The following is a 25,989-nucleotide window of genomic DNA, read 5'->3' on the forward strand; positions in this document are numbered from 1 at the left end:
AGAAACCCATCCCTAATATACTCAATGAACTCATCCTCAAGGCAGCCCTGCCCAATTTGATTTGTCCAATTAATATGATAGTTAAAATCCCCCATAATTATAGATGTTCCCTTATTACAAGCCTCAACTATTTCCTGATTGATACTCCGTCCAACAGAGTTGCCACTGTTCGGAGGCCTATAGACTACGCCCACTAGTGTTTTTTCCCCTTATTATTCCTTACCTCCACCCAAACTTTTTCATTATCCTGATCTTTTGACCCAATATCATTTCTCTGTATTACAGAGATTCCTTCCTTTATTAACATAGCCACCCCACCTCCCCTTCCTTCCTGCCTGTCCTTCCTGATTGTTAAATAACCTGGTATGTTTAATTCCCAGTCATGGTCACCCTGCAGCCATGTTTCTGTAATGGCCACAAGATCATACCCATATGTAGTTATTTGTGCCATTAACTCATCTATTTTGTTACGAATGCTACGTGCATTCAGATAGAGAACTTTCAAAGATGTTTTGTGACACTTAGTTCCTGCAGCAGTTAATTAGCGCACAGCAAGCTCCCACTAACAGCAATGTGATAATGACCAGATAATCTATCATTTTGTTACATTGATTGAGGGATAAACATTGACTAGGACACCAGGGATAATTCCCCTGCTCTTTCCCACTTCTCTTCTTCTTCTTAGGCAGTCCCTCGGAACAGGATGACTTGCTTCCACGTTAAAAATGAGTTCTCAGGTGACTGATGAGTCCAATGCGGGACCTACAGTCTCTGTCACAGGTGGAGCAGACGGTGGTTGAAGGGGTGGGTGGGTGGGGTGCTTGGGTTGACGTGCGCTCCTTGCGCTGCTTGCGCTTGCTCCTGGCGAAGAGACTCGAGGTGTTCGGCGCCTTCCCGGATGCTTCTCCTCCATTTTGTGCGGTCTTGGGCCAGGGATTCCCAGATCTCTCTCCCACATTACAACAGTGACTACACGCCAAAAGTACTTCATTGGCTGTAAAGCACTTCAATACGTCTGCTGGTCATGAAAGTACTATATAAATGCAAGTCTTTCTTTCTCGAAATAGTGCCATGGGATCTTATATATCCACCTGAGAGAGCAGGCGGGGCCTCAGTTTAACATCTCATCTGAAAGACTCCACCTCCAACAGTGCCGCACTCCCTCAGCACTGCAGTGCCAGACCTAGATTTTGATGCTCAAGTCTCTGGATTGGGATTTGAACCCACAACTTTCTGACTCAGAGGCGCGAGTGCTACCAACTGAGTCACTGGCTGACACTAAAGAACACGCAGTTCTGACAAAAGGCCATCGACCTGAAACATTAACTCTGTTTCTGTTTCCACAGATGCTGCCTGACCTGCTGAGTATTTCCAGCATTTTCTGTTTTTATTAAAGACACGAGGGAGTGATTGCTGACAGCAAGAATGTTGGGTCATCCTGCACATGCGCACCTCCCTGGCGTCTGAGGCGAAACACCGACTCGCCCCCACCTGAGCCGCGCAAGCATACCAGATGTTGCGGCTCTGCATGCGCACCCGATGTTCCAACCGCGGGGTTTTGTGCGCTGAGCATGCGCGTTGCAGACCGATCAGGATGGGCGATTGTGGAGCAGGAGGGAGAGCGCGGGGGCCATGAGCACATGTGCGGGACTCAGCGTCAACAGAGCGCTTTCTGCAGCGCTGGGGCTTGTGGGTCTTCCAGCCGCCATTACTGCTGGTCCTTTCAACCAACCTATGCAGCAGCTGGGGCCTGAAAATCAGCTTCACTGCCCCTAGGTTCGGAAAGGGGAAAATTAAACAACAGTTTGCCTCTGATCCTTTTCTGATCTCAATTTACAGGGTTATAGAAGTGGAGCATTTACAGGCGGGAAGCTTAAACCAAACATCACGTCAAGATCTGACAGAGTCGCTCAATTCATCCGGACCTGAATATCATCGGCCTTTGCACATGGAAGGAGAAAGCAGTGATCGCAGCAATGACAAACCGCACACGTGTTCGGTGTGTGGACGCGGATTCAGCCGATCGCCTGACCTGGCGAGACATGTGCACCGTCACACCGGGGAGAAACCGGGTAAAGGTGGGGACGGCGGGAAGGGATTCAGTTCCCCGTCTGCATTGGAAGTTCAACGGCGCAGTCGCACCAGGGACAGTCCGTTCACCTGCTCCGTGTGTGGAAAGGGATTCATTTGTTCATCCCACCTGCAAACACACCAGCGAGTTCACACTGGGGAACGACCGTTTAACTGTTCTGGCTGTGGGAAGAGCTTTAAAAGCCCCGGGGATCTGAAGGGACACCAGCTTGTTCACACTGATGAGAGGCCATTTAACTGCCCTGACTGTGGGAAGAGTTTTAAAAGCTCTGGGGATCTGAAGAGACACCAGCTTGTTCACACTGATGAGAGACCCTTTAACTGTCCTGACTGTGGGAAGAGTTTTAAAAGCTCCTGGGTGCTCAAGCAACACCAGTGAGTTCACACTGGGGAGAGGATATTCACCTGCTTCATGTGTGGGAAGGGATTCACTGAGTCATCCAACCTGCAGACACACCAGCTTGTTCACACTGACGAGAGATCCTTTAAATGTTCTGACTGTGGGAAGAGCTTTAAAAGCCCCCAGGAGCTGAAGAGACACCAGCTTGTTCACACTGATGAGAGGCCGTTTAACTGTCCTGACTGTGGGAAATGTTTTAAAAGCCCCCAGGAGTTGAAGAGACACCAGCTTGTTCACACTGCGGAAAGGATGTTCACCTGCTCTGTGTGTGGGAAGGGATTCTTGAAGTCCTCCACCCTGATGAGACACCAGTTTTTTCACACTGTGGAGAGACCATTTAACTGTTCTGACTGTGGGAAGAGCTTTAAAATCCCTGGGGAGCTGAAGGGACACCAGCGAGTTCACACTAATGAGAGACCCTTCAAATGTTCTGAGTGTGGGAAGAGTTTTAAAATCCCTGGGGTGCTCAAGCAACACCAGCGAGTTCACACTGGCGAGAGGCCGTTCACCTGCTCCATGTGTGGGAAGGGATTCACTGTGTCATCCACCCTCCTGTCACACCAGCTTGTTCACACTGACGAGAGACCCTTTAAATGTTCTGATTGTGGGAAGAGCTTTAAAAGCCCCCAGGAGCTGAAGAGACACCAGCTTGTTCACACTGATGAGAGACCATTTAATTGTTCTGACTGTGGGAAGAGCTTTAAAAGCCTTGGGAAGCTGAAGGGACACCAGCGAGTTCACACTAACGAGAGACCCTTTAAATGTTCTGAGTGTGGGAAGAGTTTTAAAATCCCTGGGGAATTCAAGCAACATCAGCGAGTTCACAATGGGGAGAGACCGTTCACCTGCTCCATGTGTGGGAAGGGATTCACTGTGTCATCCACACTCCTGTCACAGCAGCGAGTTCAGACTAACGAGAGACCCTTTAAATGTTCTGAGTGTGGAAAGAATTTTAAAATCCCTGGGGAGCTCAAGCAACATCAGCGAGTTCACACTGGGGAGAGGGCGTTCACCTGCACCATGTGTGGGAAGGGATTCACTGAATCATCCACCCTGCAGACACACCAGCTTGTTCACACTAACGAGAGACCCTTTAAATGTTCTGACTGTGGGAAGAGCTTTAAAAGCTCCCAGGAGCTGAAGCGACACCAACACCTACACACTGCGGAGAGACCGTTCACCTGCTCTGAGTGTGGGAAGAGATTCGCTCGGTCCTCCAACCTGCTGGCACATCAGCGAGTTCACACTGGAGAGAGACCCTTTAAATGTTCTGACTATTGGAAGAGCTTTAAAAGCTCTAAGAGCCTTAAGAGTCACCAGCATCTTCACACTGATCATAGAATCTAACAGCACAGAAGGAGGTGATTCGGCCCATCATGTCTGTGCTGGCTCTTTGAAAGAGCTGTCCAATTTAGACCCAAACCCCAGCTTTGTCCCCAGAACTCTGCAAACTAGTCCTCTTCAAGTACATGTCCAATTACCGTTTGAAAGTTCCTGTGGAACCTGATTCCAGCATCCTTTCAGATGGTGCGTTCCAGATCTTAACAACCCTCTGTGTGAAAACAATTCTCCTCATTCCCCTCTAGTTCTTTTAGCAACTATTTTAAATCTGTGACCTTTGGTTACCGACCCACTTGCCAGACTGAACAGTTTCTCCCTACTTGCTCGATCAAAACCCCTCATCATTTTGAACACCTCTATTAGGTCTCCTCTTAACCTTCTCTGCTCTAAGGGGAACAATCCCAGCTTCTCCAATCTCTCCACATAACTGAAGTCCCTCATCCCTGGTACCATCCTGGTCAACCTCCTCTGTACCCTCTCCAAGGCCTTGACATCCTTCCTAAAGTGTGGTGCCCAGAACTGTACACAAGACTCCAGCTGAGGCCAAAACCCTGCAGCTGCACAAAACCCTGGTTAGACCACACCTGGAGTACTGTGAGCAGTTCTGGGCACCACACCTTAGGAAGGATATATTGGCCTTGGAGGGAGTGCAGCGTAGGTTTACCAGAATGATACCCGGACTCCAAGGGTTAAGTTACGAGGAGAGATTATACAAATTAGGGTTGTATTCCCTGGAATTTAGAAGGTTAAGGTGTGATCTGATCGAAGTTTTCAGGATATTAAGGGGAACAGATAGGGTAGATAGAGAGAAACTATTTCCGCTGGTTGGGGATTCTAGGACTGGGGGCATAGTTTAAAAATTATAGCCAGACCTTTCAGGAGTGAAATTAGGAAACACTTCTACACACAAAGGGTGGTAGAAGTTTGGAACTCTCTTCCGCAAATGGCAATTGATGTGAGATCAATTGTTAATTTTAAATCTGAGATTGATAGGTTTTTGTTACCCAAAGGTATTAAGGGATATGGGCCAAAGTCAGGTGTATGGAGTTAGGTCACAGATCAGCCATGATCACATTGAATGGCGGAACAGGCTCGAGGGGCTGAATGGCCTCCTCCTGTCCTATGTTCCTAACTAGTGATTTGTAAAGGTTTAGTGTAACTTCCTTGTTTTTGTATTCAATGGCCCTATTTACAAAGCCAAGTATCCCATACGCTTTCTGAACCGCCTCACCAACTTGCCGCGGCACTTTCAAAGATTTGTGAATATGGACCCCCAGGTCCCTCTGCTCTTGCACCCCCTCAAAATAGTCCCATTTAGATTATACGGCCTCTTCCCTGTTGTTTCTCCCAAAGTGCATCACTTCACACTTATCCTCATTTAATTTCATCTGCCTTGTGTCTGCTCATTTCACAGTCTGCCTCTGTCCTTCTGAAGTCTGCTACTACTATGCTCACTATTTACTACGTTGCCAAGTTTTGTATCATCCGTAAACTTCAAACTTGTCCACCTATACCCAAGTCCAGGTCAGTTATATATAACAAGAAAAGCAATGGTCCTAATCCTGACCCCTGAGGGACCCCACTGCATACTTCCCTCCAGTCAGAAAAACATGTCGAAACATAGAAGATAGGAGCAGGAGTAGGCCATTCGGCCCCTCGAGCTTGTTCTGCCATTTAATGAGATCATGGCTGATCATTCAAATTCAGTACCCTGTCCCTGCCTTCTCTCCATATACCTTGACCCCTTTAGCCTTACGAAATATATCTAACTCCTTCTTGAATATATTTAATGAATTGGCCTCAACTGCCTTCTGTGGTAGAGAATTCCACAGGTTCACCACTCTCTGGGTGAAAAAATTCCTCCTCATCTCAGTCCTAAATGGCTTACCCCTTATCCTTAGACTGTGGCCCCTGGTTCTGGGCTCCCTGGCCATCGGGAACATCCTTCCTGCATCTAGTCTGTCTAGTCCTGTAAGAATTTTATAAGTTTCAATGACATCCCTCAGCACTACTCACTGTCTCCTCTCCCTTAGCCAATTATATACCCAAATTACCATCATCTCTTTAATACCCTGTGCTTCTCTTTTCAAAATAACTCTCTTGTGTGGTACTTTATCAAATGCCTTTTGAAAGTCCATAAGAAATAAGAGGAGTGGGCCACAGGGCCCCTCAATAAGATCATGGCTGATCATCGACCTCAACTCCACTTTCCTGCCCGATCTCCATATCCCTTGATTCCCCTTCAGTCCAACAATCTATTGATCTCAGCCTTGAATATACTCAAAGACTCAGCATCCACAGCCCTCTGGGGCAGAGAATTCCAAAGATTCACAACCCTCTGAGTGAAGAAATTCCTCCTCAGCTCAGCCTTAAATGGCCGACCCCTTATCCTCAGACTATGACCCCTGGTTCTAGACACTCCAGCCAGGGGAAACACCCTCTCAGCATCTACCCTGTCAATCCCCTTCAGAATCTTGTATGTTTGAATGAGATCACCTCTCATTCTTCTAAACTCCAGAGAGTATAGGCCCATTCTGCTCAATCTCTCATCATAGGACAGCCCTCTCATCCCAGGAATCAATCTAGTGAACCTTCGTTGCACCGCCTCCAAGGCAAGTGTATCCTTCCTTAGATAAGGAGACCAAAACTGTGCACAGTACTCCAGGTGTGGTCTCACCAAGGCCCTGTACAATTGGAGCAAGACTTCCTTACTCTTATACTCCAACCCCCTTGCAATAAAGGCCAACATGCCATTTGCCTTCCTCATTGCTTGCTGTACCTGCATGCTAGCTTTCTGTGTTTCTTGCACGAGGACACCCAAATCTCTCTGAACACCAACATTTGAAAGTTTCTCACCATTTAAAAAATATTCTATTTTTCTACTCTTCCTACCAAAGTGAATAACCTCACATTTCCCTACATTATACTCCATCTGCCACCTTACTGCCCACTCACTTAGTCTATCTATATCCCTTTGCAGAGTCTTTGTTGTAGTGTCCGTGTGTTGATAAAGACACTGAAGACAGGAGTTGGTTCATAGGTATTTTCTAAGCAAAGTCTGCGGGGGGGGGGGGGGGGTTCTAACGGATATACACAATATACAGGCTTATGTAGCCCGAGTGGCAATTACCGGCATTACAGCACACCTGGGGCTCTTAAAAGCCCATACACTACAATTCCTCCCCTTTTAGCTAACCAGTACATCATATTTTAAGTAATTATTAATTACATGTTATAAGAAAAATAATATACATATTGCTGTAGTTAATTAATTATAAGTCAGTCTCTCAGGAGGCTTCCTGACTCGGTCCGGATAACGCCTCGGGGGTGTAGTAGTTTCTGGTGGTGTAGTAGGTTCTTCTGGCAAGGCTGATTCGGCTTGAATGCCAGTGTCGGGTTCATCGGGTTCCAGTATCACCGGATCGGAGGTAGATATGGGTATCTCTACTTCATCGTTAGACGTATAGAGTTGTGGTGTAGGTTGTCCCTTTTCGGATGACTTTATAATTTGGTCAGCATGGCGCCTTATTATGCTTTCTCCGATGTCCACGGTATACATCAGTGGTCCTAGTCGTGTGCAGATAGTTCCAGGCTACCATTTCTCGGTACGATAGTCCCGGGCCAAAACTTGTTGACCTATCTGGAAGGTTCTAGTTGGCCTTTCATTCATGCCTTGAAACTGCCGGTTCTCCACGTCCCTTCTGATGTTGGGCTTGACCAAATCCAGCCGGCATCTTAGGTTTCTATTGAAGAACATCATGGCGGGAGTTTGGTTGGTAACCATATGTGTTGCATTCCTGTATGCGAATAAGAAGTTATCCACCTTGTGCTGAAGTTTTATGTCTTCATTACCATGGCCTTTATGGCTTTCTTGAAGGTCTGGACAAACCTTTCAGCCAATCCATTGGTGGCGGGACGGTATGGGGCGGACGTGTAGTGCTTAACCCCATTGTTTTTTAAGAACTTTCTGAATTCTTCGGACACAAATTGCGGTCCATTATCAGAACATATCTGTTCCGGCAGCCCATTCCTGGCAAATATGGTCCTTAATACTGTGATGGTTTTTTCCATGGTGGTGGAGGACATCTTTATTACCTCCGGCCACTTGGAGTGTGCATCAACCGCGATTAAGAACATTGAGTCCATAAATGGACCAGCAAAGTCGATGTGCACCCTTTGCCAGGGAGATGAGGGCCACTCCCATGGATGTAGAGGGTCTTGTGGTGGAGCATTTTGGACCTTCTGGCATCCTAGGCAGCTCTTGGTCATTTCTTTGATGTCTCCATCGATACCTGGCCACCATACAAACACCCTAGCTAGGTTCTTCATTTTCACTCCACCCAGATGCCCCTCGTGAAGCTCCTTTAGCACTTTATCCTGGAGTTTGGGTGGAATTACCACTCTGGATCCACACATCAAGGTTCCTTGGCACACTGACAGCTGTTCTCTTCTTTGCGAGAATGCTGGCAACAGTGGTTCGCCATGTGCTGGCCATCCCTTCACTGTTAAATCGTAGACCCCTGAGAGAGTCGGGTCATTTCTCGTCTCCCTTTCAATGGCAGAATTTGTTACTGGTAGACATTCCACTATGGTAGAGTGGAACATCTCTACTGGGTCTACTGTAGGTGCCTCTTCTACCGTTGGCAACGGTAGGCGCGATAAACTGTCAGCATTCCCATGCTGTGTTGCTCCTTTGTATTCTATGTTGTATTGGTGTGCCCCTAGAAAAAGGGACCACCTCTGTAGCCTTTGCGCTGTCATAATGGGAACACACTTTTTAGGGTTGAATATGGAGATGAGGGGTTGATGGTCAGTCAACAAGGTAAATTTTTCTCCGTGCAGGTAATGGTTGAATTTCTTCACTCCCCATACCAGGCTGAGTGCTTCCCTGTTGATTTGGGCATAGTTACGCTCAGCTGAGTTTAATGAGCGTGACGCAAAAGCTATCGGCCGTTCTGAGCCATCAGGGAATTTATGGGATAATACTGCTCCTATGCCGTAAGGGGATGCATCGCATGCCAGTCTGATTGGCAGTGATGGGTTGTAATGAGCGAAAACTTCTTCGGATGTGATTAAGCCTTTGCATTTATGGAAGGCATGTTTACAGTCTACGTTCCATTTCCAAATCACTCCTGTTTGTAGAAGTTCATTAAGAGGGTGTAGAAGAGTTGATAAGTTCGGTAAAAATTTATGATAGTAGTTTATTAATCCCAGGAACGACCTTAATTGTGAAACATTTTCAGGTGCTGGGGCTTTTATGACCGCTTCAATTTTTTTAGGTGACTTATGCAACCCTTCATTATTAATTATGTGGCCACAATATGATATCTGATATTGGAAAAATTCGCACTTGGGGCGATTTGCTCATAGGCCCCGTTCTTTCAGCTTAGTGAGCACCTGCTCCAAATTGACAATGTGCTCGTTGTCGTTTTCTCCTGTTACAAGGATGTCGTCTAGGTAGCATTGAGTCCCCGGAATCCCTTGCAGGACTTGCTCCATAGCTCTTTGCCAGATAGCTGGAGCTGATGCTACTCCAAAAACCAGTCGATTGTACTGGTACAGGCCTTTGTGTGTGTTTATCGTGAGATACTTTTGAGAGGCCTCCTCAACCTCCACCTGTAGATATGCTTGTGCCAAGTCAATTTTGGTGAAACGTTTCCCTCCGGATAGTGAGGCGAAAATATCTTCTATCCTCGGAAGAGGATACTGTACTGTGTGAAGGACCGGGTTTACAGTCTCCTTGAAGTCTCGACAGATGCGAATTTTTCTCTGTTCTTCAGATTTATCATTATTCAATGCTTTTTTCATGACTAGAACGATGGGTGTTGCCCACTCGCTCCAATCTATTTTGGATAATACGCCTGCTTTTTCCAAATTCTCCAGCTCTGCCTTGACTGCTGGACGTATTGCGTATGGCACCGGTCTTGCCTTAAAAAATTTGGGAATTGCTGCATCTTCCACTTTCAGGGTTCCTAGTTTCTCTTGAAACACTTCTTTGGCGTTGGCCAAGATGTCTTTTAATCGTTCAGGTATGATGTCATCATTGTTTTTTTTCTTACTGGTCACTGTCAGTGCCTGAATGGAGTGCCAGTCTAAATGTATCTTTCTGATCCATTCACGTCTCAACAACGGTGGACCACCATCTTGTAGAATGTATAAATACAGCTTTTGTATTTCTTTGCCGTTGTATACAACAGGCACCTTTATTTTTCCTTTGGGGTATACTTTCTGCCCCGTATATGTTTTTAAGATAATGGATGTGTCTTTTAGAGGTATATGCGAAAATAGCCTCTCGTAATCCCGTCGATTTATTACGGTTAGAGCTGATCGTCTATCTAGCTCCATTTTAACTGGGAACGCTGCTATCGTGAGGGTAACCCAAATGGTTTGGTAATCATCTTTGGCAAGTACATTATGTAATTTGAGGCAGCTTAGTCTCTTGTTTTCGGAGTCGCTATCGCTCTTCTGGTCTTCGGAGCTACTGTCCGTCATCATTTGTACCTTCCTGTACTTTTCTTTATTGATTTTTTTTTTTCTGTCTGGATTTATTTTGTCCAGATCGGCATACCCGTGCAATGTGTCCAATCTTTCAGCATTGCCTGCATGCTTTGTCCTTGAACCAGCAGTCCCTCTGGTTATGGGTGGATCTGCCGCAGCGATAACATCTTTCGAAACCGTGTGTCATTTCATGGGTGCCGAAGTCCTGTGTCTTTTGTTGTATCTCTGCAGCTCCTCTTGCTGCTGCTTCGTATGGTACAGCCATACTGAACGCTTTGTCCAATGTTAAATCTTTTTCAGAAAGCAGCCTTTTTTGTGTTCCTTCACTTAAGAGACTGCAAATGAATTTATCTCGAAGATAATCTGATAGTCCTGCCCCGAATTGGCAGTACTTTGATAGCTTTCTTAATTCGGTTAGGTAATCAGCGTTACTTTCATTCTTGTGTTGATTTATCTTGAAGAACTTGAATCGTTCCACTACCAGCAGCGGTGTTGGGTTTAAGTCGTCCTGTAGGGTATCAACAATTTCTTTAAAATTCTTGTCCTTTGGTTTGGCTGGAGTGATTAAGTCTCGTAACAGCCCGTATGTCCTTGCGCCCATTAGATTTAGCAGTACTGAAGCTTTTTTTTCATCTTCTATTCCATTTGCAGTGCAATATACCTCTACTCTTTCCACGTATGTGGTCCAATCCTCTATTTCGCTATCAAAAGCATCAATATTGCCAGACTTAGGCATTTCAGAAAAGATATGGCACTTCCCACGCTTTCCCGCCGCTGCTGCCGATGACAACGCTGTTTACTGCGGTTTCCGTTCTTTTTAAAATTTATTTACTGTTGGAGACTCATTCCCGCCGGACTTTCTCTCCAGGTCTGAACGCTGACCTGCTTGCCGCGCCGGCCGTCTCCCGAGTGCTCCCTCCCAGTCCGTTATTGCTTGCCTCTGATTTCGCTGCCTGTCTCAGCTGTAGAGCCAGCCGCTGGAGCCCCAGCCTGACGCACAGGAAGGATTAGCGCAGTACCTGCCACCAGCTTGGCCAGCTGGTGAAACCACAGCTTCTCTCACTTTCTAGAGTCTTCTGGACGCCCGAGGAATCGATGTCCTTGAGGTGCTGCCGAATTGCAGGTAAGTCCGTTTCCACTTCGTCGCCACTGTAGTGTCCGTGTGTTGATAAAGACACTGAAGACAGGAGTTGGTTCATAGGTGTTTACTAAGCAAAGTCTGGGGGGGGGTTCTAATGGATATACACAATATACAGGCTTATATAGCCCGAGTGGCAATTACCGGCATTACAGCACACCTGGGGCTCTTAAAGGCACATACACTACATTTGTGTTCTCCTCACAGCTTACTGTCCCACCTAGCTTTGTATCATCAGCAAACTTGGATACATTACACTCGGTCCCTTCATCTAGGTCATTAATATAGATTGTAAATAGCTGAGACCCCAACACTGATCCTTGCGGCACCCCACTAGTTACAGCCTGCCGGCCTGAAAAAGGTCCGTTTATCCCTACTCTCTGTTTTCTGTCCGTTAACCAATCCTCTATCCATGCTACTATATTACCCCAACCCCTTGTGTAATAACCTTTTATGTGGCGCCTTATCGAATGCCTTTTGGAAATCCAAATATACTACATCCACTGGTTCCCCTTTATATAACCTGCTAGTTACATCCTCAAAAAACTCGAAATAATTTGTCAAACACGATTTCCCTCTCATAAAACCATGTTGACTCTGCCTAATCATGTTATGATTTTCTAAGTGCCCTGTTACCACTTCCGTATCAAGGGATTCCAGCATTTTCCCAACAACTGATGTCAGGCTAACTGGCCTGTAGATCCCTGTTTTTTCTTTGCTTCCTTTCTTGAATAGCGGTGTTACATTTGCGACCTTCCAATCCGCTGGGACCATTCTAGAATCTAGGGAATTTTGGAAGATCAAAACCAATGCATCCACTATCTCCACAGCCACCTCTTTTAGAGTCCTAGGATGTAGGCCATCGGGGCCAGGGGATTTGTTGGCTTTTAGTCCCATTAGTTTCTCTAGTACTTATATTAATGACATTAAGTTCCTCGCCCTCATTCGATCCTCGGTTCCCCACCATCTTTGGTATGCTTTTGTGTCTGCTACTGTGAAGACAGATACAAAATATTTGTTCAATGTTCCTGCCATTTCCTTATTCCCCATAATAATTTCTCCTGTCTCTACCTCTAAGGGACCAATGTTGTCAGCTGTAGCTCAGTGGGTAGTACACTCGCCTCTGGGTCAAAGGGTCGTGGGTTCAAGTCCCACTCCAGGGAGTTGAGCACATAAACCTAGGCTGACACTCCAGTGCAGTGCTGAGGGAGTGCTGCACTGTCAGAGAGGTTGTCTTTTGGATGAGATGTTAAACCTCTCAGGTGGATGTAAAAGATCCCATGGCACTATTTTGAAGAAAAGTAGGGGAGTTATCCCCGGTGTCCCAGCCAATATTTATCCCTCAACCAACATAACAAAAACAGATTATCTGGTCATTATCACATTGATGTTTGTGGGAGCTTGCTGTGTGCAAACTGGCTGCTGCATTTCCTACATTACAACAGTGACTCCACTTCAAAAAGTACTTCACTGACTGTAAAGCGCTTTGAGATGTCCGGTGGTCGTGCATGGCGCGATATAAATCAAAGTCCTCTTTCTTTACTTTTGCTACTCTCTTTGTTTTTGATGCTTTTGATTTAATTATTAAACATTTAAGAAATTATTGCAGTGATCAAGGCTGTCTCTAAAACTGTAGGCAATGTGTTTTAAAATAATCTTCTTTCGTGAAACTGCTGTGGCTCTGGCCCTTTACCAGACCCGCTGACTGTGGCCCCTCTCCCAGATTCCAGCCCCAGCTCTGTGCTGACTGCGGCCCCTCTCCCAGATTCCAGCCCCAGCACTGTGCTGACTGTGGCCCCTCTCCCAGATTCCAGCCCCAGCTCTGTGCTGACTGTGGCCTCTCTCCCAGATTCCAGCCCCAGCTCTCTGCTGACTGTGGCCCCTCTCCCAGATTCCAGCCCCAGCTCTGTGCTGACTGTGGCCCCTCTCCCAGATTCCAGCCCCAGCTCTGTGCTGACTGTGGCCCCTCTCCCAGATTCCAGCCCCAGCTCTGTGCTGACTGTGGCCCCTCTCCCAGTTTCCAGCCCCAGCTCTGTGCTGACTGTGGCCCCTCTCCCAGATTCCAGCCCCAGCTCTGTGCTGACTGCGGCCGCTCTCCCAGATTCCAGCCCCAGCTCTGTGCTGACTGTGGCCCCTCTCCCAGATTCCAGCCCCAGCTCTGTGCTGACTGTGGCCCCTCTCCCAGATTCCAGCCCCAGCTCTGTGCTGACTGTGGCCCCTCTCCCAGATTCCAGCCCTGTGCTGACTGTGGCCCCTCTCCCAGATTCCAGCCCCAGCTCTGTGCTGACTGTGCCCCTCTCCCAGATTCCAGCCCTAGCTCTGTGCTGACTGTGGCCCCTCTCCCAGATTCCAGCCCTAGCTCTGTGCTGACTGTGGCCCCTCTCCCAGATTCCAGCCCCAGCTCTGTGCTGACTGTGGCCCCTCTCCCAGATTCCAGCCCTGTGCTGACTGTGGCCCCTCTCCCAGATTCCAGCCCCAGCTCTGTGCTGACTGTGCCCCTCTCCCAGATTCCAGCCCTAGCTCTGTGCTGACTGTGGCCCCTCTCCCAGATTCCAGCCCCAGCTCTGTGCTGACTGTGCCCCTCTCCCAGATTCCAGCCCTAGCTCTGTGCTGACTGTGGCCCCTCTCCCAGATTCCAGCCCCAGCCCTGTGCTGACTGTGGCCCCTCTCCCAGATTCCAGCCCCAGCTCTGTGCTGACTGTGCCCCTCTCCCAGATTCCAGCCCTAGCTCTGTGCTGACTGTGGCCCCTCTCCCAGATTCCAGCCCTAGCTCTGTGCTGACTGTGGCCCCTCTCCCAGATTCCAGCCCTAGCTCTGTGCTGACTGTGGCCCCTCTCCCAGATTCCAGCCCTAGCTCTGTGCTGACTGTGGCCCCTCTCCCAGATTCCAGCCCCAGCTCTGTGCTGACTGTGGCCCCTCTCCCAGATTCCAGCCCTGTGCTGACTGTGGCCCCTCTCCCAGATTCCAGCCCCAGCTCTGTGCTGACTGTGCCCCTCTCCCAGATTCCAGCCCTAGCTCTGTGCTGACTGTGGCCCCTCTCCCAGATTCCAGCCCCAGCTCTGTGCTGACTGAGCTGCTCTCACCTGGGGACAGCGCATCACAATCGACCCCCGCTCACCTGAGCTGCTCACCTGGTCCTGCCCCCTTGCTACGCTGCCATTGGTTGGAGGACCCACCGGCAGCTCGGTCCTCCAGCCCCGCCCCGCTCTTCCTATTGGTCCAGAACACACGTCAATCACCCAAGCAGTGTTAGCTGAGCATGCGCGGCCCTTGGCAGCAGCCGCTTTGGCTAGCAAATTTGGCTAGGGTAAATAAAATTAGAGAGTTAAATGTGTGGCTCAAAGACCAGTGTGGGAGAAATGGGTTTTGCTTCCTGGGACACTGGCATCAGTACAGGGACAGGAGAGAGCTGTTCCATTGGGACGGACTTCACTTGGCCAGTGCTGGGACTAGAATCCTGGTGAATTGAATAACGAGGGTTGTAGAGAGGGCTTTAAACTAATTAGTGGGGGGGAGGTGTTAAGAGAGCAAAAAATAAAAATGACAGCGGAGAAGGCAATAGAGCAAGGTAGCAGTGGGGGAATTAAAAACCAGAGCGTGCCAGGAAGGGACAGAATGTATAATGATAAAGGTAAAGTAGTAAAGGGTAAAAGCAGGAATAAATTGTCAGAAAACATATTTGAAAGTTCTTTATCTGAATGCATGCAGCATTCGTAACAAAATTGAGTTGATGGTACAAATAACTACACATGGGTATGATCTGGTGGCCATTACGGAAACATGGCTGCAAGATAATCATGACTCGGAACTAAACATACAAGGGTATTTGACAATTAGGAAGAACAGACAGGAAGGAATGGGAGGTGGGGTTGCTATGTTAATCAAGGATGGAATCACTGCTATAGTCAGAAATGATATTGGGTCAAAGGATCAGGATAATGAAATAGTTTGGGTGGAGATAAGGAATAATAAGGGGAAAAAGTCATTAGTGGGCGTAGTCTATAGGCCTCCTAACAGTTGCAACTCTGTTGGTCGGAGTATAAATCAGGAAATAGTTGGGGCTTGTAATAAGGGAACAGCTATAATCATGGGGGATTTTAACTTTCATATTGACTGGACTAATCAAATTGGGCATGACAGCCTTGAGGAAGAGTTCATAGAGTGTATTAGGGATGGGTTCCTTGAGCAGTATGTAACTGAACCAACCAGGGGGCAGGCAATCTTAGATCTGGTCCTGTGTAATGAGACAGGATTAATAAAAAATGTCCTAGTAAAGGATCCCCTTGGAATGAGTGACCATAATATGGTTGAATTCCAATTTCAGTTTGAGGATGAGAGAGTTGGATCTCAAACCAGCGTACTGAGCTTAAATAAAGGAGACTATGAAGGTATGAGAGCAGAATTGACTAAAGTGGACTGGGAAAACAGATTAAAGTGTAAGACGGTACAAGAGCAGTGGTCTACATTCAAGAAGATATTTCACATCTTTCAAGATATATATATTCCACTGAGGAAAAAGGGGAATAAAAGAAAAGAGAGCCATCCGTGGCTTAGTAAAGTAATAAAGGATAGTATTCGACTGAAAACAAGGGCATATAAAGTAGCCAAATCTAGTGGGAGAATCTAGTGGGCAGCACGGTGGCATAGTGGTTAGCACTGTTGCCTCACAGCACCAGGGACCCGGGTTCGAATCCGGCCTCGGGTGACTGTCTGTGTGGAGTTTGCACATTCTCCCCGTGTTTGCGTGGGTTTCCTCCGGGTGCTCCGGTTTCCTCCCACAGTCCAAAGATGTGCGGGTTAGGTTGATTGGCAATGATAAAAAATTGACCCTTAGTGTTAGGGGGATTAAATACATGGGGTTACAGGGATAGGGTGGGATATGTGTTGGTGCAGGGGTTACGGGGATCGGGTGGGATATGTGTCGGTGCAGGCTCGATGGGCCGAAATGGCCTCTATCTGCACTGTGGGGTTTCTGTGATTCTGTGATTCTGTGATAGAAGATTGGGAAGCATTTAAAAGCCAGCAAACAATAACTAAAAGATTAATTAAGAAAGGGAAGATAGATTATGAAAGTAAACTAGCAAAAAATATAAAAACAGATAGCAAGAGTTTCTACAGCTATATAAAAAGAAAAAGGGTGGATAAAGTGAACGTTGGTCCCTTGGAGGATGGGACCAGGAAACTAGTGGTGGGGAACATGGAGATGGCAAAGACGCTGAACAAATATTTTGTATCAGTCTTTACAGTAGAGGACACTAAAAATATCCCAACACTGGACAAACAGGGGGCAATGGGGGGGGGGGGAGGAGCTAAAGACGATTAAAATCACTAAGGAGATGGTACTCAGTAAAATAATGGGACTTAAGGCAGATAACTCCCCCGGACCTGATGGCCTACATTCTAGGGTCTTGAGAGAAGTGGCGGTAGGGATTGTGGATGCATTGGTGATTATTATCCAGAACTCCCTGAACTCAGGAAAGGTCCCAGTGGATTGGAAAACTGCTGATGTAATACCCTTATTTAAGAAGGGAAGTAGACAAAAAGCTGGAAACTATAGACCAGTTAGCCTAACATCTGTGGTTGGCAAAATGTTGGAGTCCATTATTAAGGAAACAGTAACAGAGCATTTGGATAAATATAATTTAATAGGACAGAGTCAGCATGGTTTTACGAAGGGGAAGTCATGTTTGACAAATTTGCTTGAATTCTTTGAGGATGTAACATACAGGGTGGATAAAGGGGAACCAGTGGATGCAGTGTATTTGGACTTCCAAAAGGCATTTGACAAGGTTCCACACAAAAGATTACTGATCAAGATACGAAATCACGGGATTGGGGGTAATATACTGGCATGGGTGGAAGATTGGCTAGCTAACAGAAAACAAAGAGTTGGAATAAATGGTTCATTCTCGGGCTGGCAATCAGTAACTAGTGGTGTTCTGCAGAGGTCAGTGTTAGGACCCCAACTCTTTACAATCTATATTAATGATTTGGAGGAAGGGACCGAGTGCAACATATCCAAGTTTGCTGATGATACAAAGATGGGAGGGAAAGCAGTGAGTGAGGAGGACATAAAAAACCTGCAAAAGGACATAGACCGGCTAAGTGAGTGGGCAGAGATTTGGCAGATGCAATATAATGTTGGAAAGTGTGAGGTTATGCACTTTGGCAGAAAAAATCAAAGAGCAAGTTATTATCTAGATGGAGAGAAACTGCAAAGTGCTACAGTACAAAGGGATCTGGGGGTCCTGGTGCATGAAACACAAAATGTTAGTATGCAGGTGCAGCAGGTGATCAGGAAGGCCAATGGAATCTTGGCTTTTATTGCAAGGGGGATGGAGTATAAAAATAGGGAAGTCTTGCTGCAGGTATACAGGGTATTGGTGAGGCCACACCTGGAATACTGCGTGCAGTTTTGGTTTCCATATTTAAGAAAAGGTACACTTGCTCTCGAGGCGGTTCCGAGAAGGTTCACTCGGTTGATTCCGGAGATGAGAGGGATGATGTATGAGGAAAGGTTGAGTAGGTTGGGACTCTACTCATTGGAGTTCAGAAAATGAGAGGCGATCTTATCGAAACATATAAGATTGTGAGGGGGCTTGATCGGGCGGATGCGGTGAGGATGTTTCCACTGATGGGTGAGACTAGAACTAGGGGGCATAATCTAAGAATAAGGGGCTGCCCTTTCAAAGCTGAGATGAGGAGAAAATTCTTCACTCAGAGGGTAGTAAATCTATGGAATTTGCTACCCCAGAGAGCTGCGGAAGCTGCAACATTAAATAAATTTAAAATGGAGATAGACAGTTTCCTAGCAGATAAGGGAATTAGGGGTTACGGGGAAAGGGCAGGGAAGTGGACGTGAGTCTAGATTTGGATCAGCCATGATCCTATTGAATGGTGGAGCCCGCCCGAGGGGCCGTATGGCCTACTCCTGCTCCTACTTCTTATGTTCTTATGTTCACATCAGGTGAGAGAGCTCAGGGAGCGGGTTAATGAACCCTGGGATCCCTGATAGCCAGGCAGGAATCTTGTGCTGCTGCTGTGCCAGAGGAGAGGGGAGGAGAGGAGAGGAGAGGTCTCTCTCTGTGTCCAGGAGGAGAGATCACATCTGTTGCTGCTGCAGCTACCATTGGGGTGCCAGAGGAGAGAGAGGAGAGGAGAGACCAGAGCTAACAACAAAGGGAAAACATTTCATCACTGCTTCCCCAACTGGTCTCCATTACAGGAGAGGGAGAGAGGGGAGAAAAACGAACATCCTACATCTGTTCAGAAGGAGGGAGAGCCATTGGAAAACTTCTACATGTGGGTGTTTCATGGTGCACTCTCATAAAGACTTTGTATTTAAGTGGGGGGAGGAAAGAAGAAGGAGAAGAAAACATCTAGGGGTGTGTGTGGCTCTTGTAAAAACTAGGCCACACACACCACTAGCAAACACCCCTCCCTAATGCTTGACCTGGGACAGCTGGAGCTGCCCAGGCGAAGTCATCATTTAATTATCACATCGGTCAGACCTGGTGGTGGACTGAGCCTGGGCATCTCCAGCATTACTTTCCCAGGTGAAGACATCTTCTCCCCCCACAAGAAGACCATCAATAGAGACTTATTTTTCAGAGAGTGTACCCCTGCGAGCACCCACCCACCATCTTGTGTGTAGACCCAGCCCCTGCGGCCTCCCTCCTTCCCACCCCCCTTTCTCTCTCTCTTTGTCTCTCTCTAAAGAGGCACCTCATATCCATTAATTGCCCATTGAGCAGAGGGGAGAAGGCCCCTCTCCCAATTTAATCAACAAGGGGAGAGGTGTGCCTTCACTTTTAAAGCTCCCTCTGCTCAGGGAAAACAACCACTGAGGCCATTAAGATCACCAGGCCTGTGACTTGGGGTGGGTGTAGCACTTTATAATAAGCACCCCATGATGGCGACCACATCATCGCCGGTGACGGAGCCAGCAAGATCATACGCAGGTGTGGCAGCCACGGCCATGGCTGCTCCTGCAGCTTCTGCTGCCCCGTCACCATTCCGCCTCATCGCTAAAAAACACAGGGTGAAGAGCTACACTCACCTCAACATGACGATCGAGGCGTGCATGAAGGCCATGGCTGGGGTTGTTGGCCCTTCAGCCATCGTTGCTGCCTCAAAAATGTACGGCAAGGCTGTGTTCTTCCTGGGGTCGGAGCGGGCGGCGTCCCTGGCCATAACCAAGAGGCTCACCTTGGGCGGGACCTTCCTGCCGGTGGATCCGCTCGAGGCCACCATGCAGAGGATCCTCTTATCAAACGTCCCGCCCTTTGTTTCAGCTGAGCTCCTCCTCCCCCACCTACGTCAACTGGGGGAGGTGAGGTCGGGGATCACACCGATCCCGCTCGGATGCAGGGAGGCCAGCCTCCTGCCGTCTTCTCCTTCTGGCGCCAGCTTTTTGTTCAGCTGGCGTGGGAGGAGGACACCGAGGGCACTTTTGTCGTGTGCCATGGGGGGGCTGCCTACCGCATCTTCTGGACGTTGGACGGTGTGCAGTGTCACCCCTGTAAGGAGGTGGGGCATGTACGAAAGGACTGCCCTGCCTCCAAGGCCGCCAGAACATCTGAGGCGGTCAAGGCTGGCGCCGCCGCCGCTCCCCCCCTGATTCTGTCCACACGTCCTCAACACCTGATGCGCGGTCGACGTCGGAGGCCAACGCCATCACGGCCTCCGGCGGGGGGGGGTGGAGGGAGAGCGTCCACGCAGAGGGAATGTGCAGAAGAAGATGAAGCACCTTAGGGCGGGTCCCCTCGGTGAGCACATGGATGCGGATGATCTGATGGAACTTACGCCCACATACCATGCGCTGGTGGTGGCGAAGTCTTGGAGTTTGGGGGGCCTCGTGCCCGGGCCCGTGATCGCAACCGCTGAGGTGGAAAAATCAACACCTGTGACCGGGCTCGGGCTCAAGGGACCCGAGCAACCCGCTCGATGGGAGGGAGCGGAGGAGGAGGCCTCGGTAGGTATGGAGGTCTCCCAGTCTTCGTGTCCCTCCATAACATAGAAACATAGAAGATAGGAGCAGGAGTAGGCCATTCGGCCCCTCAAGCCTGCTCCACCATTCAATATGATCATGGCTGATCATCCAAATTCAGTACCCAGTCCCTGCTTTCTCCCCATACCCCATGATCCCTTTAGACTTAAGAAATATATCCAACTCCTTCTTGAATATATTTAATGAATTAGCCTTCACTGCCTTCTGTGGTAGAGAATTCCACAGGTTCACCACTCCCTGGGTGAAGAAATTCCTCGTTATTTTTGTCCTAAATGGCCTACCCCTTATCCTTAGACAGTGACCCCTGGTTCTGGACTCCCCGACCATCGGGAACATCCTGCATCTAATCTGTCCAGTCCTGTCAGAACTTTATAAATTTCAATGAGATCCCCTCTCATTCTTCTAAACTCCAGCGAGTACAAGCCCAATCGACCCAATCTCTCCTCATACGTCATTCCTGCCATCCCAGGTATCAGCCTGGTGGATCTTCGCTGAACTTCTTCCATGGCAAGAACATCCTTCCTCAGATAAGGCAACCAAAACTGCACACAATACTCAAGATGTGGTCTCACCAAGGCCCTGTATAACGGCAGCAAGACATCCTTGTTCCTGTACTCAAACCCTCTAGCTACGAAGGCCAACATACCATTTGCCTTCTTAACCGTCTGCTGCACCTGCATGCTTACCTTCAGCAACTGGTGCAGAATGACACCCAGGTCTCGTTGCACTTCCCCTTCTCCCAATCTATTGCCATCAAGGCTGCTCCTCAACTCTTGGTTACACTTTAGCCCCACGCTCCTAATCTTTGCCCGCCTGGTGCGGAGGGGGGTGGGTAAGTGGGAGAATCTTCTCCTGGACCTGCTCTTGGGCCTGGTGAAAACAGCAATTTGTAGGTCCAGGATGGGCGGGGCCCATGGAGGGGTCGCTCTGGCTGCCTGCCTCTCTACCTCAAAAAAACAAGCCTTGACCCCACCCCTACCGTCCCATCTCCAACCTCCCTCTCCTCTCCAAAATCTGTTAATGTTTTGTCACCTCCCAAATCCGTGTCCAACTTTTCTGGAAATCCATGATTGAATCCCTCCAATCAGGTTTCTGCCCCATCACAGTACCGAAACAGCTCTTATTAAAGTCATAAATGACATCCTATGTGACTGTGACAAAGGGAAACTATCCCTTCTTGACCTATCTGCAACCTTTGACACGGTTGACCACACCATCCTCCTCCAACACCTCTCCACCATCGTCCAACCCGGTGGGACTGCAGTCGCCTGGTTCCATTCTTCTCTACTCAGTCGTAGCCAAAGAATTTCCTGCCATGGCTTCTCTTCCTGCTCCAGCACTGTTACCTCTAGTGTCTCCTAAGGAACTATCCTTGTCCCCCTCCTATTTCTCATCTACCTGCTGCCCCTCAGCGACATCATCTGAAAACACAGCATCAGTTTCCACATGTATACTAACTACTGCAATGAGGAGGAATTTCTTCACTCAGAGGGTTGTGAATTTTTGGAATTCTCTACCCCAAAGGGCTGTGAATGCTGAGTCGTTGAGTATATTCAAGGCTGAGACAGATAGATTTTTGGACTCTAGGGGAATCAAGGCTTATGGGGATCGGGCGGGAAAGTAGGGTTGAGGTCGAAGATCAGCCATGATCTTATTGAATGGCGGAGCAGGTTCGAAGGTCCGTATAGCCTAATCCTGCTCCGAATTCTTATATTCTTATGACAGCCAGATCTATCTCACCAACACCTCACTCAACCCCTCTGCTGTCTCTAAATTGTCAGACTGCTTGTCCGGAATCCAGTTGTGGATGAGCAGAAATTTCCTCCAACTAAATATTGGGAAGACCGAAGCCATTGTCTTCAATCCCCATCACAAACTCCGTTCCCTAGCTACCGACTCCATCCCTCTCCCTGACAACTGTCTGAGGCTGAACCAGACTGTTCACAACCTTGGTATCATATTTGATTCCAAGATGAGAGCTGACCACATTTCCGCACCATCACTAAGATGGCCTATTGCCACCTCTGTAACATCGCCCGACTCCACCCCTGCCTCAGCTCATCCGATGCTGAACCCCTCATCCATGCCTTTGTTACCTCGAGACTTGACTATTCCAATGCACTCCTGGCTGGCCTCCCACATTCCACCCTACGTAAACTAGAGGTCATCCAAAACTCAGCTGCCTGTGTCCTAACTTGCACCAAGTCCCGTTCGCCCACCAACCCTGTGCTCGCTGGCCTACGTTGGCTCCCGGTTAAGCAGCGCCTCAATTTTAAAATTCTCATCCTTGTTTTCAAAACCCTCCATGGTCTCGCCCCTCCCTATCTCTGTAACCTCCTCTAGCCCCACAAACCCCCGAGATATCTACGCTCCTCTAAATCTGCCCTCTTGAGCATCCCTGATTTTAATGGCTCCACCATTGGCAGCCGTGCCTTCAGCTGCCTGGGCCCTAAGCTCTGGATATCCTTCCCTAAACCTCTCTGCCTCTCTACCTCTCGTTGCTCTTTTAAGACACCCCTGAAAACCTGCCTCTTTGACCAAGCTTTTGGTCACCTGCCCTAATATGGGCAGATGCCCTAATTTTGGTCCTCTGCCCTAATATGTGGCTCTGTGTCAAATTTTGATTTCTAACACTCTTGTGAAGCACCTTGGGACGTTTTACTACGGCAAAGGCGCAATATAAATAAAAGTTGTTGTTCCGCAGTCTTCTCCATGCCCAGGTGGCTCTGGAGAGGGAGCAGGCGGTGTCCACTGGTTCACTTGATACCTTCCTCGACCGGTGGGCACCTCAGGGTACAGAGTGTCTCTCAGACACTGGTAACAACATTCTGGTTTATTTGGGAAGGTTCCCTTTGCTTTTGGAGGGACTTTGTTGCTTATTTTGGTTTCTCTTAGTTTGATTGGACCACATGATTTAGGGAACAAGAGAGGAAAGAATGTTCCATAGAAACCAGAATTGTCTGTTCGGAATTTCTATCCTGCACTTACAGTGCTAACTTTTGTAAACTCCTTTTTACAGGGTATTAGAAGGGGAGGATTTACAGACAGGAAACTCAAACCAAACATCACATCAAGATCTGACAGAGTCACTCGGTTCATCAGGACCTGAATATCATCGGCCTTTGAATGTGGAAGGAGAAATGTTTGTTCTGTCTGTGGTAAAAGATTTCAAACATCAGTGTGACTGGAAAAGCAGTGAGACACACACCCCCGAGTGAGAGTGTTCCAGTACACTGACTGTGGAAAGAGCTTTAACCAGTTACACAGCCTGAAAAAACATCACACCATTCACAGCGGGGAGAAACCGTACACGTGTTCGGTGTGTGGACGAGGCTTCAACCGATCGTCCAACCTGGAGAAACACAAGGACACCCGCACCATGGAGGAACAGTGGAAATGTGGGGACTGTGGGAAGGGATTCAGTTACCCATCTGATCTGGAAACTCATCGACGCAGTCACACCGGGGAGAGGCCATTCACCGGCTCCGTGTGTGGGAAGGGATTCACTAAATCATCCAACCTTCTGACACACCAGCGTATTCACACTGGGGAGAGGCCATTCACCTGTTCAGTGTGTGGAAAGGGATACACACAGGAATCCAAACTGCTGACACACCGGTGAGTTCACACTGGGGAGAGACCATTCACCTGCTCTGTGTGTGGGAAGGGATTCACTAACTCCTCCAGCCTCACTGCTCACCAACTTGTTCACACTGATAAGCGACCTTTTAAATGTTCTGACTGTGAGAAGAGTTGTAAAAGCACAAGTTATCTGCTGAAACAGCAACGCATTCACACTGGGGAGAGGCCGTTCACCTGCTCTGTATGTGGGAAGGGATTCACTCGGTCATCCACACTGCTGAGACACCAGCGCGTTCACAAGTGACTGCAGGGGGTGGATTCTGCTGTTATTGTTGCTATTAATCACATCCAGGACTGAACCATGTTCATTCCAACAGTTGGCGGTTGTTTCTGATGTGAATAACCCCTACTGGACATAACATGTGACCTGCAGCATCTCTCTCACCTTCGATGTGTGAATAGAGCATCGCGCCTGCAAACAGGTCACGGCCCAATCCTCTCGCTCTATACTGGCAGGAGAAAGTCTGTCCTGCAACTAGAGGAGGAGGCTATGTAAACACTGAATGTTGGTAATCACACGTAGACTTGAGCTATTTGATAGACGGGCTGTTCAAAGCTGTTAACGTGTCAGCTATCAAAGGAATTATTCTTAAAGTAATCTCACCAATTTATAACCACCGACTCTGGTCCCTGTTGTAATTAATACTCAACATCCATTAGTGTTGATTTACAGTGATTCACTGAATAGCCTGGGTAACCTTTTCTGCTTGTTTTGTTAAGATACTTGTTGTGTTTGTACCGCTATACATAAAATAATAAAGCAGCAGAGACTGAGAGTAACTTCAAGTGATCTTTACTGGGTAACTGGAACTTCGGCACTGACTGTACAAATCGATACGCATCTGTTATATACGTTCGCAACTAAGGGTGTTCATCCGCAAAACAAAGTAGTCCCTTCAATGTTGTATACATTACACTTCCTCCCCCTTTAGTTTAATAGTATATTAACGCAAAATTTCTATAATTAACATACAGAGCCTGTCTTTACAGTAACAAAATTCAAATTCCAACAGAACATTTTATTTTGTCAACAGCCCTTTTACAAGTCAAGTCTCTGGGGAGGCCTCCTCTGCCTCTCTGGGTAACGTCTCTCCAGACTCTTTTGCTTTGGGGAATGAGACTGTACAGGTACAGGTGCATCAGATGAGTTATCAGCACAGGTAGAGCTCTCAGCTGTGGATGAGGCTGGTGCTGATGCTGATGAATCAGGAATGTCTGTTTCTATGTCAGGTGAGTCTGGGCGAGGTATAGGGGTGTTTTTCACCTGAACATCCAGAATTTGGTCCACATAACGTCTCAAAACGTTCTCTCCCACATCCACAGTATACATCAGTGGTCCCTCTCTTGTGGATATTGTACCTGGTTGCCACTTTTCCGTCCGGAAATCCCGAGCAAGAACTGACTGTCCCACACTGAAGCTTCTTGTTGGCTTAGCATTCAAATGTTTGAACTGTTTGTTCTCTACATCATGACGTACATTCGGTTTAAGAAGGTCCATGCGAGATCTCAGGTTCCTGTTCAGAAACATCATCGCTGGAGCCTGATTAGTGGCTGCATGTACTGCGTTCCGATAAGCAAAGAGGAAATTGTCTATCTTGTGTTGCAGTGGTAGATTCTCGCTGTACATTGCTTTGATGGCCTTCTTGAAAGTCTGTACGAATCTTTCTGCCAAGCCATTTGTGGCTGGATGGTATGGGGCAGATGTGTAGTGCTTGATTCCATTTTTCCTCATGAAACCTTGGAAATCGTCAGAGACAAATTGTCATCCATTGTCTGTGCAGATTTGTTCTGGTAGGCCATTTCTAGCGAACATGGTCCTCAGAACTGAAATGGTCTTTTCAGATGTGGTTCATTTCATTTTAATGACCT

General features: G+C 47.9%; 1 protein-coding gene and 1 pseudogene across 1 annotated transcript; one reads left to right on the forward strand and one right to left on the reverse strand.

Annotated features, from left to right (window-relative positions):
- LOC147118524 (uncharacterized) overlaps window positions 1–25,989 on the reverse strand; it is a 110,635-nt pseudogene that overhangs the window by 46,118 nt on the left and 38,528 nt on the right.
- LOC147118527 (uncharacterized) lies at window positions 1,949–3,838 on the forward strand. The gene is made up of 5 exons (XM_085984464.1): window positions 1,949–2,135; window positions 2,220–2,449; window positions 2,618–2,742; window positions 2,824–3,058; window positions 3,308–3,838. The coding sequence occupies exons 1-5, from the start codon at window positions 1,949–1,951 to the stop codon at window positions 3,836–3,838; spliced, it is 1,308 nt and encodes a 435-aa protein (XP_085840590.1).

This window comes from Somniosus microcephalus, chromosome 4, assembly GCF_052327205.1.
Source record: "Somniosus microcephalus isolate GS21.2 chromosome 4, FLI_Smic_1.0, whole genome shotgun sequence".
In the NCBI taxonomy this organism is placed as follows: domain Eukaryota; kingdom Metazoa; phylum Chordata; class Chondrichthyes; order Squaliformes; family Somniosidae; genus Somniosus; species Somniosus microcephalus.

What these genes read in the sequence shown, in the direction of transcription:
- LOC147118527 (XM_085984464.1), top strand. Translation starts at nt 1,949, where the DNA reads ATGGAAGGAGAAAGCAGTGATCGCAGCAATGACAAACCGCACACGTGT. An exon ending in GTTCACACTGCGGAAAGGAT is followed by an intron (nt 2,743 to 2,823) that starts GTTCACCTGCTC and finishes CACTGTGGAGAG; the next exon opens with ACCATTTAACTGTTCTGACT. An exon ending in CCCTCCTGTCACACCAGCTT is followed by an intron (nt 3,059 to 3,307) that starts GTTCACACTGAC and finishes AAGCAACATCAG; the next exon opens with CGAGTTCACAATGGGGAGAG.